The 18344-nt window shown below is 48.2% G+C and overlaps 1 protein-coding gene across 2 annotated transcripts in view; it reads right to left on the bottom strand.

Annotated features, from left to right (window-relative positions):
* Positions 1-1030: 1030 nt before the first annotated feature.
* The window catches only part of ST6GAL1 (ST6 beta-galactoside alpha-2,6-sialyltransferase 1), a 37351-nt gene continuing 20037 nt past the window's right edge, over positions 1031-18344 (bottom strand). For both annotated transcript variants that reach the window (XM_059822702.1, XM_009818663.2), the window contains exons 2-7: positions 17058-17185; positions 15284-15965; positions 11282-11379; positions 5948-6049; positions 4511-4685; positions 1031-2530 (exon numbers count right to left, since the gene is read on the bottom strand). In XM_059822702.1, coding sequence (XP_059678685.1) covers positions 2289-2530; positions 4511-4685; positions 5948-6049; positions 11282-11379; positions 15284-15914 — 1248 coding nt within the window. In that variant the 5' untranslated portion in view covers positions 15915-15965; positions 17058-17185 and the 3' untranslated portion in view covers positions 1031-2288. The remainder of the gene's footprint in view (positions 2531-4510; positions 4686-5947; positions 6050-11281; positions 11380-15283; positions 15966-17057; positions 17186-18344) is intronic.

The following is an 18344-nucleotide window of genomic DNA, read 5'->3' as shown; positions in this document are numbered from 1 at the left end:
AGGAAAAAAGGCAGAAGCTATTCAAATCCCAACTAAACTGATACTAAGAAGGCAAATCCTTAGGCAGACAACCCCTTGATCCAAGGGCCAGAGGTAGGACTGTTACAAACTAAGAGTAGAGATGGAGAGAGGTTTCCTATGGCTCTCCCAAACAACCTCTGCTGGCTTTTCCGCCGTAACCTCTCTCCTTCCCTAACAGTGAAAACGAATGCTTAACAACACACAACTGCTCATGGGCTTCATCGCATTCATAGAATCATTTAGGTTGGAAAAGACCTTTAAGATCATCAAGTCCAACCCTGCTAAGTCCACCACTAAACCATGTCCCTAAGAGCCTCATCCACATGTCTTTTTAAATACCTCCAGGGATGGTGACTCCACCACCTCCCTGGGCAGCCTGTTCTAGTGTTTGACAACCCTTTCAGTGAAGAAGTTTTTCCTAATATCCAGCCTGAACCTCCCCTGGTGCAACTTGAGGCCATTGCCTCTTGTCCTATCACTTGTCACTTGGGAGAAGAGACCAGCACCCACCTCTCTGCAACCCCCTTTCAGGTAATTGTAGAGAGCAATAAGGTCTCCCCTCAGCCTCCTCTTCTCCAGACTGAACAACCCCAGCTCCCTCAGCCGCTCCTCATAAGACTTGTGCTCCAGACCCCTCACCAGCTTTGTTGCCCTTCGTTGGACACGCTCTTGCCCTAGTGCCCCTGAGCAGTAGTGTAAGGACCTGATTTTTTTTACACATACATATATATATATATATATGACATGACATACAATTTGTAAACACACAGATCCAATCCATCCCAACAGACAGGCGTGCAGAAAGCCAGCCTCGGAGCTGGAAGAACAGCTCTGCAGCGGCCCTCTCCCCAAGACGGAGCGAGAGCTGTGGGCTTACTGAAACGAGCAGGTGAGCAGCTCCCTCCCAGCTCTGCCTGCGCTGGTACAAGGCTGGTACAAGTCCCCAGGGCCACAGAGCAACGACATTTACACCGGTTTCAACAAGGCAAGAATGGGCCAATGACTTTACAGGATTTATTCAAAACAGGAGAAGAAAAAGCTTTCTTTACAGACATCATGAAACACATCAGTATGGAAGAGGACAGGGAAGGTGTTCTCACTGACGTACAGAGATTGCAGAGCTACTACTTACACCACGCTGCTGGGGGAGAGTCCCCTCAAGCAGGGAAAAGCTGCCCTCCTCAATTCTGCCTGTGTTTCAGCATGAGAAGCAGGGCACAGTCTCGTCCCGCACCGCCCATGAAGCACAGGGCAATGCATCTGCTCCCCACCTATTCAGAAAGCACAGAGCACCCGAGAGATCACCTCGGTTACCTTGCAGAGAACTGGAATGCATCTGGCCAGCAGCTATGTGGCATTTCTGTTACCAGAGATGAGCCAGCAAGTAATTTGCCAATAATTGCAAAGATAGACCAGCAGAGAGCTGGAAAGAGGTACCGACTTCCAGTGAGTTCTCCCATTTGTGCCTCGGAGCATCTTCCCCAAAAACATTTTTGAAATAAGGCTTCTTCTGTACCAAGCACGGCACTGTACTGGAGAAGTAAATATTCACTAAAATTTATTTTAAGTGATTTAAAAAAAAAAAGTAAAAAGATTAAAAAGTCTTGCAAGAATCACTGAATTGTGAATTGCCTCCCTCTTCCTTTGCCAAAAATGCCATCTGAATGAGTTCAGAATTCTTACAATTTGAAAGGAAGTTGTCATGGTTATTTTACAAACTGTTTATAAAATCAAGTATTTTGGACTAAGAGTTTAGCTTATCAGTATGCAGCTTTGACAGTGTTTCCATAAATCAGCCCTGCTCCAAAGAACTCGTAGGACTATGGGAACAAGTTGTAAATTATTTTTCTTGTTTCTCAATGGACCAGGTTTTTGGTTGTCATAACCCCTTTGAAGCAAACTAAACTATATTCAGCATTTGATCCTGACTTGTGCTATCTCTGCTTAGAAAGCCTCTCCTGCATCTCCCATACCTCACCCATCGGTTGAGATGAAGACGGAGATATCCACCTGCCGCATAAGCCTGGCTCCACCGGGAGTAAATTTATTGCAGTGGCTCATGCAGATACCGTGTGGACGTACCGCAATGTATTAACACCGCCTTACAGCTGGGAGAAGTTAGGCAACGAAGTCCTAAGAGCAAGTGTTGCAACATGGAAGAGCTGTCAAAACACACCAGTGCTTAGACCTAACAAATCTGACAACCCTGACTTAAAAAGTGCTTTGACAGTCAAGAAAAATTCCTAAACACACTAAAAACTGATCTGCTAGCAATGCACGTTTCGGAAGCCGGGCAAAGTAACTTTCCCGTGAGTATAGATGTCCTCATCTGTGCCCTGGTTTATATGCTTCACCAAGTTTTTCTCAAACAGGAGGGGGTGGTAAGCTCCCATGGTACAGGCACGGTCTTGAAACTTCTGGTAATAGTGGCAAATGTCCGTCTGCCGTTTGGAAGGGAGAAATTCATACACGTGCACTTCGTCACAGAGCGTCATCATGATCACGATGCCTAGGGAGGGAAAGAAAGCAGACATCCCCATGTCAAACCAGAGAACAGATTAAACATTCCAGCAAGACAGGCGGTCAGCAAGGAGTATCCAGCTCCAAGGGGAAGGGTTTCCCTTCTGAACGTTCAGACAAGAGGGGGAGAAAACACATCTGGCCAGATGGGGCTGTTTTCTGAAGCCCTCTCTTGCAAAGCCTGTGACTGACTTCCAGACTGTCTACAGCAACAGCCATGCCAAAAGGCCAATTTTAAAGAGTGCTACCATTCTCCACGACCTTCGTGGAAACTTGGGTGTCTGCCAACCGTGCACTACAATTAGCTGATCCAAACAGCCCATCTCAAACCCGCTTGGGTAAGCAGCAATGAGACCTTCATCTTTTCCCCACCTGCCTCTTGAGAATGGAGGGGATAGAAAAGCAACTGTGCTTGAGGATGGCTCACTCAGACGAGCAGCCGCTGCTCCTCAGGCCTCCCCAGCTCCCCCCAGCAGAGCAGTGCTGCCCTCCTGTGTCTTCTGACAGGCACATGAACCACTTGAGGACATTCACGCCAGGGCTGGGCACAGTCCTCTCAACCTTCTGGCAGGTCAGAAGTAAGCCATAGTTATTGGCTATTTTCCTTCCAAGTGCAAGAAATAGCAAATATTCTTGCTGTTACTAGGGAAATAGAACCAATGTATAATATCACAGAAAATTCAGGCAGTATGTGAGACATCAGGGACCATGAGTGATCAGAGGAACAGAGTTTACAAGACATTAGAAGAACCCATCCGTGAAACCACTTCTTTAACTAAGGTGCATTTTAAACATGTTTTCATCCACCTTTTCAAATCACCATTTTCGTTCACGCTTAGGCCTTCCAGGAAACCCAGAGCTGTAAACTGGAGCTTGTCTGTGCCCCTGAGTCTGTTGAGGTGACTTATTTTACAAAGCAGGTAACTTGGCCCAAAGTTACGCCACAGAGGTGTTTGCTGTCTGCCCCTAACTCCAGTTAACAACAACTTTGCTGCTGCAGTCATTGACTATGCTGTTACGTAGTTGTTCTGCACATATCCCAGCAATGATGTAATAGGTGCTGCACAGGAGCAAGGCTGTGGAAGAAAAGTAGACATTTGACTGGCAAAACTACGAAGTGACTCCATTTACACAGAGGTAGAAGGGTGCCTGTGCCCCAGCAGTGACGAGAGCAGAGACAGGAGCAGAGGAGGGGCTGAAGCACAGCAGCTGGATATCCACGTGGCAACCAAGACCGTATGTTTAATGCTGTGACTTCAAATACATGTGAACTTCCTGAGAAGTGCAATCCTTTTTATTTGGCTGATCATGAGATCTGCTCTCCCATAAGAAGGAAAGGCTTTGCAACAGCAGAATGTTAAATGAGCACCTTCACTGAGAGGCTGGATTTAGCATGCTGGTGAATAAGGCATTAGCGTGCTGAATAAGGGGGAATATCACTTTTCAGGACAACTATTCACCCTGACCATCCCCAACCCCCCATTAAGTCTTTAGCTATATATATTTTTTCCAAATATCTATATTCCCCTATTTATATATTTTTTTCACATATATATACATATATATAAAAATAGGCAAGCACTTAATTTTCATCTGCAGTAACCAGATTTATTTCCCTGACAAGATCTGAGCCCACAGGAGCCGTATCCTTCCTCTCGCACCCCGTGGGAACTGCTCTGGCGCTAGAAGCTAGAAATCCTAGAGACCAACTCGATGTTGCAATCTGCTCTCCTGTTCCACGTGGAACCAGGCCATGTTTGTAACTGCTGTTTCAGAGGGGTGCTGCAAACCACTTGTTTTAACACAACTGAGCTGCTGCTTTAAAGACAGGAAGCTTAAATTTTGGCATAAGACAAACACTGTAAAAGCAACTCTGATAAGCACCACAAATCTGTAGTTGTCTTGGAAAAAAGGCATCCTGACAAGTTCCTGCCAACGGAACAAGCAGTTTAGAGGGCAGTTATCTTACCAAGCATTCCTGACGACGGTGGGTTAGGCTGAATATGCTCCAGGGAATTCTCCTGCAGAATATCCCAGAGTTGCCACTGCATTTTTGGATTCAGGATATAGAAGGGCTGCTCTGGATGTGTACTGCGATACAACTTATAGCTTTCAAAAAAGTTGTAGTCTGGTTTTCTGTACCACTGCAAAACAGAAACGAGAAGTCAGACTCTTTATTTCTAGCCCACTCTTTCCCATAAACAATGGGAAATGAGGATGAGCGAACCTGCTGCTGCCAGGGCGAAAAGGTGCTGCTATACCTACACACACTCACCCTCTGTCCCCCCCACCTCATCTGCCCCTCGAGTCACTGTGATGACTTGGCTCAGTGAACAGAGCAGGAAAAAACCTGAATCTCCTCTCTTTGGCAGTGAAGGACCATTAAATGAGATCAGCCATCTTGTATAATTTCATTCTGCAACCCCCAATAGCAGATGATGTTGAGAACTCTGCCTTAAATGTCATAGACCCCGAGACCCCTCTCCACGCTGAAATACAAAGCATCTTATTCTGCCGGCAAGTGTCCCCAGCTCCTAAACCAGGCTGAACTGATTTGCATCCTAAAACTTCCCCTTTCAGTAAAAATACTGAGGAAGGGTTTATGTTTTCTTAAAGTCATTTTGAGATCTTTTTTTCCCTATGCTAAAAATACTCCATCCTGGTTTTACTGCCTTTGAAACATGCTGTACATACACCCTCATGTCTCTTGGAGGTGTGGGAGTAGGCACAAGAATAAACAGTGAGAAAATAGGAGATGCAGTCCAGAGAAAGGAACGCAAGACCTCTCAGTTACAGACAGAGCTTAAAATAAAAGTAAAGAATGGACTACTCACTCCTACCTGCTTTCGCCCTGAGCCTCCAAAGCTCATCACTTATCAAATAACTCCCTTCTGTGCTCAAAATGAAAAGTGAATGCTAGAGGGATTGCAACACCCACAAGTGAAAGTCTAGCTGACACAGAGGGGAGACACTTGCCAAGATCTGCAGAGGGTTTCCCAATGCATCAAGTATATCTCATGTCTGACTGGTGCTTGAAATATCCAAGCATCAACCATTAGCAAATCTTACAGCAACTGTCACAAAGAGATCACCCTCTGACAAGATAACCACTGCTGCAGCCAGTAGTGACCTCCTCCCTGCGGCATCAGCCCATGGGAAAGTAAACGTGGTGACCCATTACACTTGGCCTGAGGCCCTTCCCAGGGATCAGGAAGAGGCAAGTGTTTCCCTAGGAGCACCCATGCATGGGATACTCTCAGAAGTACATACAGATATATCCATGATAACGAAGAGGTAAAAAGAATGGCCTTAAAATGAGTGATTGCCCACATTAGAAGGAAGCGGGTTAACAGATGCACTTCAAAGCACATGGATCTGATTTTATTTACAGAAAACTCAGCCTTACCTCATGGATTTCTGCATGATATGGTGCTGGATCCCAGACAATTAAGATTCCAGTGTTATATAGCGATTCCGTCAGGAACTGCTGCTCCTCAACAGTTACAAGCTTGAATAACAACAAAAAACACAATAATACACAGTATGCTGTCAGAATTAGCAGGCAGCCAAGCAGTAAAACATACCTGAATACAGCCACAGCCACCCCACTGCCGGTTACTGAGCGTGCCCCACTGCATGCAGGCAAGGACAGGACCCCCAGGGACGCCCTTCCAACACCCACTCCAGTCCTACCTAGCCGCACAGGACTTAGCGGAGAGTCACAAGCAAAACTGCCATGATGCTTTACAAGGTTTTCTCTATCCATCTTCAATAACAAAATAAGGACAGGACCCGCAGAGTGACCCAGCCTGTATGGTGGATACCATCGCTACAATTCCCAGAAGCAGGTGGGAACATCAGTTGCTGCCACCAGTCGCCAGGACAGTCCAGGAAGAGCCTCACGCAAACACCCTGTTGGCTTTATCAAGAGCCTTCATTTGAACCAAAAAAAGTCTGCACGTGGGTGGATTCTCCCGAGCAGCACAAACTCAGGTGAGAGCACCGGTGCGAGAGACAGGAGACCATGGCACCCCAGCTGACCCTCGCACGGAGCCCCACCTTGCCTCTCCAGAGCGGGGTGATGCAACTCGGGCGAGGGAGGTTTGAGTCTTGTGAGAGCAGCAACGAGAAAGCAAGTGCCACAGCAGCAAAGCACACGGGCTGGAGGCGGCATCAGTGGAGAGAGACTGCTCCACCAGAGGCTCTCCCGAATGAGCAAAACCAGGAGGGTCAAACAGAGAAGTTGCACTCTACAGTCTGGACACAACCGTCACACCGTGACACCCGAGGGTTTGCAAAAAGCTAACAGTCAGAATCAAACGAGACAGGGGCTGATCTCCCGTCCTCCCCACCCAAAGGCATAACCCGTACAGGCACAGCTTGGAAACATCTGCTGAAGAAAAGCAGCATCGTATCGTAAAAATCAGCTCCCGTTTGTCCCAATTTTCTCCACAGATCTAATTAAGAGCTAGCCAATTTATCCTGGAGTATCCTGGCTGCCCCCAGCAGCAGGCTGCCTTCCTGGCCGTCCCCATAACCAGAGCACACGGACGCTCTGGCCAGCCCAGATGCTAATTATTCCAAAAGGGAAAAGGGTTTCCTCGCATCTGTTCTTAACTCTGCGGGATTAGGCTTTGGCCTTGACCACGTGTACTGCCTACTTTCATTTCCTTACAGTAGCTAAAATATCTAGGCCACTTGTTAGCTGGAGCGTGCCACGCTGCGGGTGTGAACCTCTGCCTCCGGTCCGTGGACGCCAGAGGCAGAGGGCACGGCCGCTGGCACCAGCCAACCCCTTAGCCAGGTACAAGTGGGATGGAGCATCGCAACGGGACAGGAATAGGGCAAGGAACATGGGTGCTTTATTTTCATTGCCTTGTTTCTGTTTAAAGGCTAGAAATCTTTCCGGAACTCTTCTGATGTGAAACACGTGAGAGGAGGATGCGAGAGATTGAGCATCAGGGAAAGCAAAGGTCAGCCAGCAAAGCCATGCGAGCTGGTGGAGCACACAGATCCCTAGAGAGCTGTGACAGGCACAAAGGGGTAAGAAATGAGGGGGGGGCACCCCCACAGCCACAGGGTGTTTGCTCTTTCCTTCCCCACACCACAGAGCTGGCCCTTGGCACTACAGTTATCTATCGGTCACTTCACCCGTTTGCTGGAGGAGTCTGGCTCCCCAGATACCTTTAGTGCCTATTTGTTCTGTTTAATAGCGACTGATTCTTTCCAAGTAGTTAAATTCATTTTAATTGCTACATGACTTATGTGTCCTGCCCAGCTTTTTGATCGTAATTAGTTAACTGATCTATCAATTTCCTAGTTAAGTTATTCTTTAGCCAATTCACTGTTCAGCAAGTATTGTGCTAACAGAGCCCCGACCCTCCCGGTACATTTATTGACCATACCAAGATGAGCTCCTCCTCTCCGGCTACTGCAGTCAATGTGCTGTAACCTAAACACGCTCCCCTTTCCCATCACAATCTTACTCCATTCCACTGGTGAGCTATCTCCTTTCTCTTCCTCCCTGCAGACTCATTAGTGCCAATAACAGCAAAACAGCAAAACACAGCCAAAGCAGAGAGTGCTCTCCATGACAGCGAGAAGCCAGCCAAGAAGAACTGTAAGCCAGGGCTGGGAGGAACGAGGTACTCTGGTCCTCGGTCAGCTCTGCAGAAAGGAGTTGTATCCTACAGAATGACATTGGCACTTCCCCCGCACACTTTTCAGCCCTTATTTTTGCAAGATGTGACCGCCTTCCCAGGGCAAATCGATGCCTTGCATAAGACCGCAGGAAAACATGCCATTAAAGGAAGCAGTACTGATGAACCAGTGAAGATCTAAGAAAACAGGCAAGGCAATGTTAAAGAATATCTTTCTTTAGAACAACTACCAAGCCTGTAGCCCTACAAGCCTATCCTCAAATCTGAGGATCCCAAATTTCTCCCCCCTTGCCAGTATCAATCTATTAATCTTTCCCTGTGCACACAGATGTACAAGATACCTCACTCTACTGTTAAAACCATCCACCCCTAGATATGTGCTAGAGACTGGTCAGCAAATCACAGAAAAATATCTTCAAATAGTTATTGAGCAACTTAGGGCCACTGGCCACACATGCCAAAGGGCGACTACTCAATACAGACTAGTTCTGACAGATTAGATTCAGGAGATCCCATTTCCTTCACTTTGGGAATAGACTGAGGATTGATCAAGAGTCAAAATAAGAGCAGCCAAGCCACAATCCCGTCCCTGTTCCCAGGGACCACTTACAACATAAGAAAAGCCAAACCCAGAACAAGAACAAATTACAGCTTATCCAGCCAGTACCTGATGTCTGCAAGCAGCTGAAAACAAAATGCAATCAGGCAACCCCACTATCAAGGTTAAAATGATGTCATCACGACTAGAACAGCACCGAACCATTAGATGTGCAAATGAAAACACAGAAGAAAACCAGGCTCCCAATCCAGTTATCCCTGAAGATAGCAGGGAATGTAATTAGACCTGTTCAGTTTAGAAACTCCAGGAGAGAGACTCCTGCACTATTCACATGAGGAGCATCTTTTGCCCTGTTTAGCAGCTAGATCAACGCTGCATTTTGAGTTACTTTAGCCTCAAAAACTGCAACGACTTTGCTCTGCCTGTAATTGATGTTCCCTAAGCTGGTGTCTCCATTCAGAGGGGATGGTGGCAGATGAAAAGCGTCACCCACGGCTGCAGGCTGATCTGCATGGAGAACAGAAGCACTGTAACAACATGGCTGTAACTACATTTAGTCCAAAATAAGAGCTTCCACACAGAGAGTTATTACTGCTGTATTACAGCTGTACAATCACACTGTTACCCTCCTCCCTGTGCAAATAACCCTGGTGTCACACAGGTCATGTACATGGTTTTGCTGGTACATGACTTCACATCACAGTACGTTTGGCAATGAGCACATCCTCCAGAGAAAGTTTTCTTAAGTGATAACATCTATCTGACACCATAAAAATACATACAGAAGGGAAAGATAAAAACCGTGGAGAGTTCAAACAGGGCAGAGGAGGAAGGATGTCAGCAGCCAGATATGTCTGCTAAAAGCAGATTGGTTCAGAAGGGACAAACTGTCCCACATCCAAGTGGTGGTTTAACGCGGGGGACTCGAGATGCAGCAAGCAGCAGAACAGAGCACGGTAGCAAGGGGAGAAGGCGAGACCCGAGAGCAGAAAGATGTAGCAACAGCTTTCATGCAAGAAGCAAGAGCACACTTCAAAAGACACACAAAATGAACCAGGGAAACTGGTTGCAAGCCAGCTCCATGTCTTGCCTTTGAAGAGGATGGCCAAGCTCCTGCTGCTGCTTTGAGAAACTTCAAGCCTTGTTAGCCGGCAGCACCCCGGACCCTCACACAGGAGGGGATGAGAAAACTCCAGGCCTATAAATCTCAGCTTTGGGGTGAGGAAAGAAAACTGCCTTTTCGGTTCTGGAGTACAAGAGCTATGCTTCAGTCCCCCTTCTCTCCCCCACTCACCCCCTCAGTCTTCACGTGCCGTCAGCCTCCTCCCCCTCTTCCTGGGTGAGGAGGTGCTCGCACGCTGCGCTGCGATGCCGCACCGGGTCGTTCATCCGACGACCTTGGCCTATTCGGTGTTTTACTGTCCCGCTCCATTCCCTCACCAGCACACACTACCGTGATTTCCTCTTCTCTCTGCATGTCTACACTTGAAAATTTCTCCCCCCGAAATGGGCAAAACATGAAGGGTAACAGCTGTATGGAAGTAGGGTGCAAACACTCTCGGAGATGTACCTGGCGCAGCGACGGTCTCTGTTGCGGGCCTCACTCTGCCCCTGAAGGGGTGGCATACTAACCCTGCTAACCTATTGCTAGACATGGTCCTAACCGCTGAGGGTCTGCTTCAAAGCCTACTGAAGTCCAAAGAAAATTAGCAGAGGGACAGCCTCATACCTAGAAAGAGCTCTCGAAGAGTCAGGGAAAATTTAACTCGGTAAGCAATGCCTTGCATTAAAGGTACTTTCTGCCGCGCTCTGCAACGAGGTCCGGGCCCTCCGACTCACCCACCAGAGTCCATACACTCTCCTGGCTGTGCGCAGGCTACAGCCTTAAAGGTGGGTCCTTTGCCAACTGTCTTCAGCCATTTAACAGCCCTGGTTAATGTGTTATCTACAGAGTCTGTGGCATCACTGGGCAGAAAAGAAGTATTCTTCTTTTATTAAATGCCAAATAAATTTCCTTCATTCTTCACACCCATCTCTGGGGCCGGCACAACTCGTCTCTTGGCACACCTCAGTTTGCTGAGCAGCGTTAGCTGAGCTGCCGTGCCGTTCCTGCCTCACGCTCCCAAAGCGCAGCAGCAAGCGTGCAGCTGGCCTTCCTGTACTAACAAAGAGGCTTCGAGCCAAGCCAAAAATCAAAATTAGCTTGTGCCTGCTGTAAATGGCAAGCAGGCTACTGCAGGTTCGCTAGCACATGCTATTTAACCGCAGTAACCTCAGATTTACCAACTGCCCCTCGTTACAAGGGCGGGCGTTCCCATCCTACGGCTATCTGCTAGGGACAGGAGAAATCGGATGGAAAGCCCTATTCTCCCCAACTTCATTTTAAAGACCTCCCAGCAGCAGATGAACCCAGAAGCCCCGTGGGTGTTATTTCAGGCTGCCGCTCAGCTCCCAGGCAGCACAGGGGAGGTACACAGCTCTGCCACGCTTGGCCCATTTGGCACACATTGGTCAGACCTACCTGGGAGTTCACAAGACGAATTGTTGTCTTTTGCCCCACATCTTCTTGAAAGCCCTTGACAGGAGCCCCATTGAATCGCAAGACGGCATCATGGCTATCTGAAAGCAAAACAGAGTGAAAACCCGTGAGCTAACAACTGTTTTTTGAGTGATACAAGAGACGTGTAATAGGTTATTCACCTGTATTTCTAATATAATCTGGCTAGTCCCTGGCTTTCCACGTAAGAACTAGAAGTATCAAGCCAGATTCTGTGGAAGAAGTTGTTAGTCTAACTTCATCATCAATACATTTTTAAAATTCTACTATTTAAAACTACAATCCACTGGCAGGCTGAGAGAGCAGCCCTAGCATTTGGTCTGCAGAGGAGCGTGGCATCTCCCTCCTCTCCCTCTTCTTCCTTCTGAACACTTGACCGGGAGACAGACTGATACGCAATTAATTTACCATGTGGCTGGCTGCAAACTAAGCAACTAGGAAATAACAGCAGGCCAGCGTCCTCTCTTGCAGCCTGGAGGTTGACCAGCCTGAGAAACATGTATAATAACCACAGTGGACAACGAAGCTGGCTTCAGCCTGCCAGCATACCTCCCACGTTACAGAAATAAAACCACTGCTGTGCATTTAACAGGCACGGCTTGTTACATGCCTTGGGATTCACGGCATTTTCCTCTGCTGGCCTCATCTCTTAAGATAGCACAGCATTCCTCCAGCACCCTTCTCTGCCTCGGCAGAGCCGGCCAGGCTGCCGCAACGCCACGGAGCCAGGCTGCTCCTGCGGCATGGAGGGCGTACGTGCCCATCACCCTGGCACCCCGGCTTCTCCGTACCTACTGGCTAGATTTGGACAGGAAACCTTTTATGTGATCGAGGTGTTCAGCTGCAGGAGCAAGACCAGCTTCCCTGCCTTTGCGCCGAGGCCACGCGACCGCAGCTCACACCAGCTGCGGCTGGGTCTGCGGGGAAGTGCCGAGTCCCCAGCCAGGGCAGAAGGGCTCGCCTGGGCCAGAACCAGGTCTTCTCAAGATCGTTTTCTTGAAAACAGGGGAGTTCTCACAAGCAATGCTGAGGATCGGTAATCACTGGCAGCGAAGACTAGTTTCTCAGCTAGTTTATTCTCATAGCCAAGTGGATCTTGTTTAGAACCCTTCCAAAGCAACACACAAAACCCAGAAAGGTGGTTCTTCCAAAAAAAAAAAAAAACCACAATGTGTCCACGCTGAGAAGCAGCTCTGTAGTTACCACTACAGACCCTTAACTCCACATCCTACCTTGCACCAATGGAGTACAGGGTTATAATTTCCCCATGTAACTTCAGCCAGACACCAAGTGTTATTACACCCTAAATTTGCGTTTAAAAAGGGTGTTTAATGACTGCACAGGCAGAGTAGCTGGGGCTCTGCAGCACTCTATCTCCAGGTGCTTCAGCTGCACTCAGTATTTCCCATCTCAGACTTTTCACTGGCAATTCATAACCTCCAATAACACCAAGAGCCCAGTAAGACACGAGCTGCTTGTTTACAAGCTTCTCCCTGTTCTGCTCCGCCAGCCTCCCTTACATTGACTAATTGCTCATTTGATATCTTAATGCGATTACACAGAACAAATATTTCCTGGCCATTTAAGGAATAATAATTCAGCAATCCGCTGTGCTCATCTACGCAAATGCTTCATTTTAAGCCTGTCAGATGTAGTACCTTTTTGGCACCTTCCTCCAACAAAACATGGAAATACGTCAGGTCAAAACTGGGAAAAAAACCATACATAAATTCACCGAGTACTCCCAAATCCTTTGATACTCACCCTGCCCAGCTCAAGGCTGCAAGTGCCCAAAACTCTACAGAATCACTAGCAGAAAGACTGCTTGAGCAGAAAAGTTAAAGTCTGTGTCTCGGCCGCAAGAAACACAAGCCAGGGACACCAGCAGGGGTTAATGGCATTTGCCTCGGGCACATTACACAGTGACCTTTCCAGCATCCATCCCTTGTGATCTGGAACAAACTGGTGCTTCAGTTTTGGGGACAGGCTCAGAGACCAGCCGTAGGAACAATGAAATGGCTTTCCACGTCTGACATCCTCTCAGCTGTGCCGCAGACGGAGCACAGCCCATTGCACTTCTTGGTTGCTCCGATACCAAACCCAGTGCTTGCACGGACTGCATTACAACATGCCGTAAACAACATCCTCAGCTCTTGAGAGGGTCTCCTTACAGAGGAGCGAGCAGTTTTAGCAGCATGCTGGAGTCTAACAAAGACACCCTTGGGCACAAGCCAGCTGTGTCAGAGGAAAGTGTTCAACAGAAGATCACTTCTGTGGAAACCTTTAGCTACTGAACTTCAGGAGGCACCTAAACAAGCCAAGACAGACAGTCAAAGAGAAAGTCAGAATTGGCTTCCCAAGTCTTGACCTACCTGGCCTGAAACACTTGTAAGAGGTGGAAACAATTATATCAACCAACTCCCACCTGTAATTTTTACCAGGAGGCAATGCTATTCTGGTTAATACCACCACCGCAACCTTTTTCATCACATCTTTCTTAGCATTTTAACGCACTTCAGACCGTTCAATTTCATTCTAGAGCCTGCCCACCTGCCCTGTGGAGCACACACGAGTTTGGCGGCGAACATTTGAGCAACTACCAGAAGAAAACCCTGACCTCCCCACGAGTATCTGGGGACTTCCGAAGGCTTTGCCCAGGTTGTTCACGAATAAAGTATTAAAGGGCTATCTACTTGTTTCAGGGGATGAAGGCTACCTACAGCTTAGCGCAACTCAAAGGGACCTGATCCAACAGACAACTTATGGACACACCGAAGTCTGCAAACAATTTCGACCGGAGAGAACACCCATAGGCTTTAAAACTTCTGCAGCAAAGCTGCGGTTCAGCAAAGTGTGAATCTTAACTGAGCCTCGAACAAAAATTAATGAAGAAAGCTGAGGGAACTGCAAGCACAGGAGAATTTTCTGCCAGGCACAAAATCCTGAGTTGACAGCAGGAGAGCTGGTTTCCCCTGCATACTGCTTTCTTAAAGACACAAAATGCTTTGGTATCAAAACATGCTGCTTTGTAATCCACAGTACAAGACCCATGTTTCAGGATTTATTAATTAATGCATTGACCTCAGATAAATATGGTCAGATAAGACTCCAAAGCACCATCAAACTTTGTCTAAAGAATAGATAAAACAATGCCCTGTGAAGTTTTTCCACGGTCTTCTGGGCCAGTCAAACTCAGCCACTGCCTTATGGTTCAAAATGAAGCAGTGCCACTTTTGGAAAGCCACGAGCAAGAATTACAGCATCACTGAGGTCTGAAGGGACCTCTGAAGACTGTCTGTGTCCAGCCCCTCTGCTCAATGCTGGGTCAGCTAGAGCAGATTGCTCAGGGCTGTGTCCAGTGGGTTTTTTTTCCCTTTAGTGTTTTCTTTTACTTCTTCTCTGAAGAAGTCTTTCTGAATGAAAAAGTTCTGACCATTGACTGTGGAATGAGGACATTGGCATTACTCAACCCATCGCAAGTCCTCTCAAGAAACAAACGCTTGAGGAACCAAGACCTCTCCCTGGTATCCAGTGTTAGTGCTACCCTCTGGTGATGCCAACATGATCACGAAAATTGGAAGGACTAGCTGGAATAGAACTACCTGCACGTAAGTCATGTCCTCTCAGCTCAAGCCAACCCCTTCTGCTCCCTTGGGGCTTGCCCGATTTGGTCTGCCCAAGGTCTAAGGCTCACAGGCACTGTGATCTAGGGCACCATAAGGCACCGTACACTGTGCGGTGTGCACACTCAGAGAGGATGGGAGTGTCTGATCATTACTCCCATCTCCTCCTAGGCTCTAATGTTCACTAACTTTAGAAGAAGTTTAAGGATAATATTTCAACTTATTTTAAACACCTTTGTGACCTTTGAGACTTACTGGTAAGAGTGTGAAAGTAGGTTACTTCTATTCAGCATAAGTTATAAAACAATGTTATTTTAATTTATGTGAATAGAAGGATACCAACCTATCTCTTGTCCCAAGTGAGATGATTTCAGAGACCCTGCTGAGGACACAACAGCACAGCGACCCAGGCGGCCCACTGTTTCATTGAGGCTTTTCCCTGGTAGGTGTTGCTGCCATTCAGAGGTATCAAAAGGACCATCCGTCCCCTCTATCATGGTCACGTTCACCCTGTCCCGTAGCTGGCAGAGGAGCTCCTCTGGGCTGAGTTTAGCAGCGTTCCTCTTTCCATTGTAAGTCACGTTGTACTTGTTCATGGACAGGTAGTTTTTTCTGACCTTCTGCAGCCTGGGTATGAGATTTCTGGATGAACTGTCCTTATCCCATACCCTCACAGAGTCTGCTGCTTTCTTGGATTTTTCGGCTGTTCCAAAGGTGCTGCCTTTCACTTTGTTGTGGTTACTAAACAAAGTTTGGGGTAACTGACCCAATTCACTGGCTGCTTCACGGAAAAGGCCCTGTGATTTAAGTGGGTTCCATTTATCCAAAGTCCTGTGAACCTGCAAATCATCGCTCTCAGTCTTGAAAGGAATGTAGTAGCTTCTTCTTGTCTCTCTCCACAGGCAAACCGTCAGAGCTACCAGTATCACCACAAGAACACACATGAATTTTTTCAACACATTGATGTGAACCATAGTGTACGGCGCATCCAAATGGCACGCTGACCGCCGGGCAGGAAGCTGGTCCTGGGAGAGAGGAACACAACTCAGTCAGGGCTGCGTGCACAGGCATGCATATATATAAATATCAGTGTGCGGGCAATGGGAGGGGAGAGGGAGAACAGAGGGGCAATTTTTAAAATTCAGGTCGTTTAAATATCTCATTTCAAAGCCCACCACCTCAAACATCAAACGGATAGACTTGAGCTGGCTATTAGCCATTGCATGCTATGTAACAGTGACCTGAGGCCACTGCCACTCAAGCCATTCCACATGTGACAGTCAAGTTTAACGCAGCCAGTATCACAGCAGCAGCAGGGTAAGTCTCTACTTTGCTTTCCGTCACCTCCCATCTCAGCCAGCCAATATCCGAATCCCACCACTAGCATTTCCAGAACTGAGCTTCTACTTCACCATAGGCATGAACACTAACGAAGCACATAACAAGAGATAAAACTGGGGAAAAAACCAAATTGTGAGTTCATGAACACCAGGAGCTTCACCAGCCTGGTACTGACACACTCGGTGACTTCACAGGCACCTTTGGCAAGCCTGCAGTGGGCTGAGTGCGCTCCCAACACGAAACCTTGCCAAACAGCTGCTGGGAGCCAATTAATCCACAGCAGGGTTGGAGGCATGTTTGGGTTCATGAAGGCACTTTGACAAACATTACTCAAGGTATGTTACCCCCGGAGAAAGCAAAGCCAGACCCTGTGGTACAGCACTGCCTATCTTCTTTTGCACTACCTTGTATTAGCAGACACCTCCCGCTCCCATCATGTTATAAAAGGGGGCAATTCAATAGGAGGAGTGCCCAAAGGGCAGCTTAACCTAGGCAGCACAAGGGGCTGGTGTAGGAAACATATGCTGAGGCATAAACACCTCGTGAGCGGCACACTGGACCACAGAAGACAGGAGGGCAGCTGCTCATTTCCCTACGCGGCTGCTCCGGGATGCGTCCAAGAACGCGGGAGCGGTATAGAGACAGCATGTGTTCCAGAGCCCCTCACTACCCATCCTTGAGAGACCCTAGCGACAACTCCCTCCTTGAGCAACCTGCCGAAAGCAGGCAGTGCTAAGCTGTGGTATTGAGAAGTTACTGAGCCACCAACACACTACCTGTGGATAAAGCAGCAGCTCTCCAGATCAAGTCATTTTTGGCTGTTGGCAGATTTTCTTCCGAGGGTTTAAGCAGGATATCCCAAAACACAACAGTTCTGTGAGGCACTGAAGAGTTCAAGAAACACCTGCAAAAAAAGAGGGGAAAAAACCACCTATTATGGAATAACCTCATGGTTCTGGGGATGAGCAAGTATTTCCTCAGATAAGCCCTGCGGTCCCACAAAAGCTGTTACCCAGGCACGGACAGGCCAGCAGCAAACACATTAACAGGACATTGCTGCTCTCTTCTGCGAGGAGTTAACGCGAGGTTCCCCGTGCTGCTTACGGTTCCCCTTCTGCTGTGGTCTCTGCAAGACACTCTCACCCCTGCCTCTCCCCCATCCCCTCCGCAGCCGGGGCCCCGGAGGGCCAGCCCGCCGCGCGTCTGCCCGGTGCCTCGGGAACAGAAAGAGCCACGTGAAGGCAGGACGACTGCAAAAGCCATTTGCTAAAGGGGAAAGCGCTGCTGAGTCAGCTTCCACGCTGCCAGAGGCTCTGCAGGCAAACCACACTTGGACAGCAATGTTTTCCGAATCGAGAGAAACACCGAGAGTTGTCCAGCATCAGCTTAGTACAAAACTGAGACACCTCCCTCTGACCACGCTTCCCGCAGCCCCCAACCTGACTTTATTCATGCTGTACTTCTTTACACAAGACGAGGGTCTGGCTTCTAGAAAACTCAACGGAGGTCTCCTGCGCAGGCAGGACAGAGCCTCCCCACCGCGGGAGGTGCCCCGGCTGCCCCGCCGCCCGGCAGAGCAGAGCTCTTCGCTCGGGCCCTGCAGGGCTCTGCCATGCTTTTGACTTCGGAAGCCTCTCCTGAGGGCTTTCCAGGTGTAGGTGACAGCTGGTGCATCTCAGTACCGCCAGCTTTTGTTTCCCACAGCTAGGATAATCTAGAGGAGCGGCAGGTTCATCGCGGTGGAACAACCTTACAGCTCATTGCAAGTTCCCACGGGGGCACTCCTCCCGATGCCGCAAAGCAGAGGATGCCCAAGAAGTCACAACACCTCCTCTCCTCGCCAGGCCACACAAAGGAACCTGTAACACTCACCTTCAGCACTCAGCACAACGGGATTCCCACCTTTGGTGACTGTGCATGCTGGTGCAACATCAACAGTTTTGCTTTCATTTGTAAGTTGGCAAAGTAGGTTCTGTAAGCAAGTACATTTTAGCAGAGCCACAACATTTTTAGGTACCTTTTGTTCACCATGGGTTCACTGCAGTCCAGTTTAGTTATTACTG

The sequence above is a fragment of the Gavia stellata genome, chromosome 11 (assembly GCF_030936135.1).
Source record: "Gavia stellata isolate bGavSte3 chromosome 11, bGavSte3.hap2, whole genome shotgun sequence".
Classification (NCBI taxonomy): Eukaryota; Metazoa; Chordata; class Aves; order Gaviiformes; family Gaviidae; genus Gavia; species Gavia stellata.
This window is presented reverse-complemented; position numbering and strand designations above follow the sequence as displayed.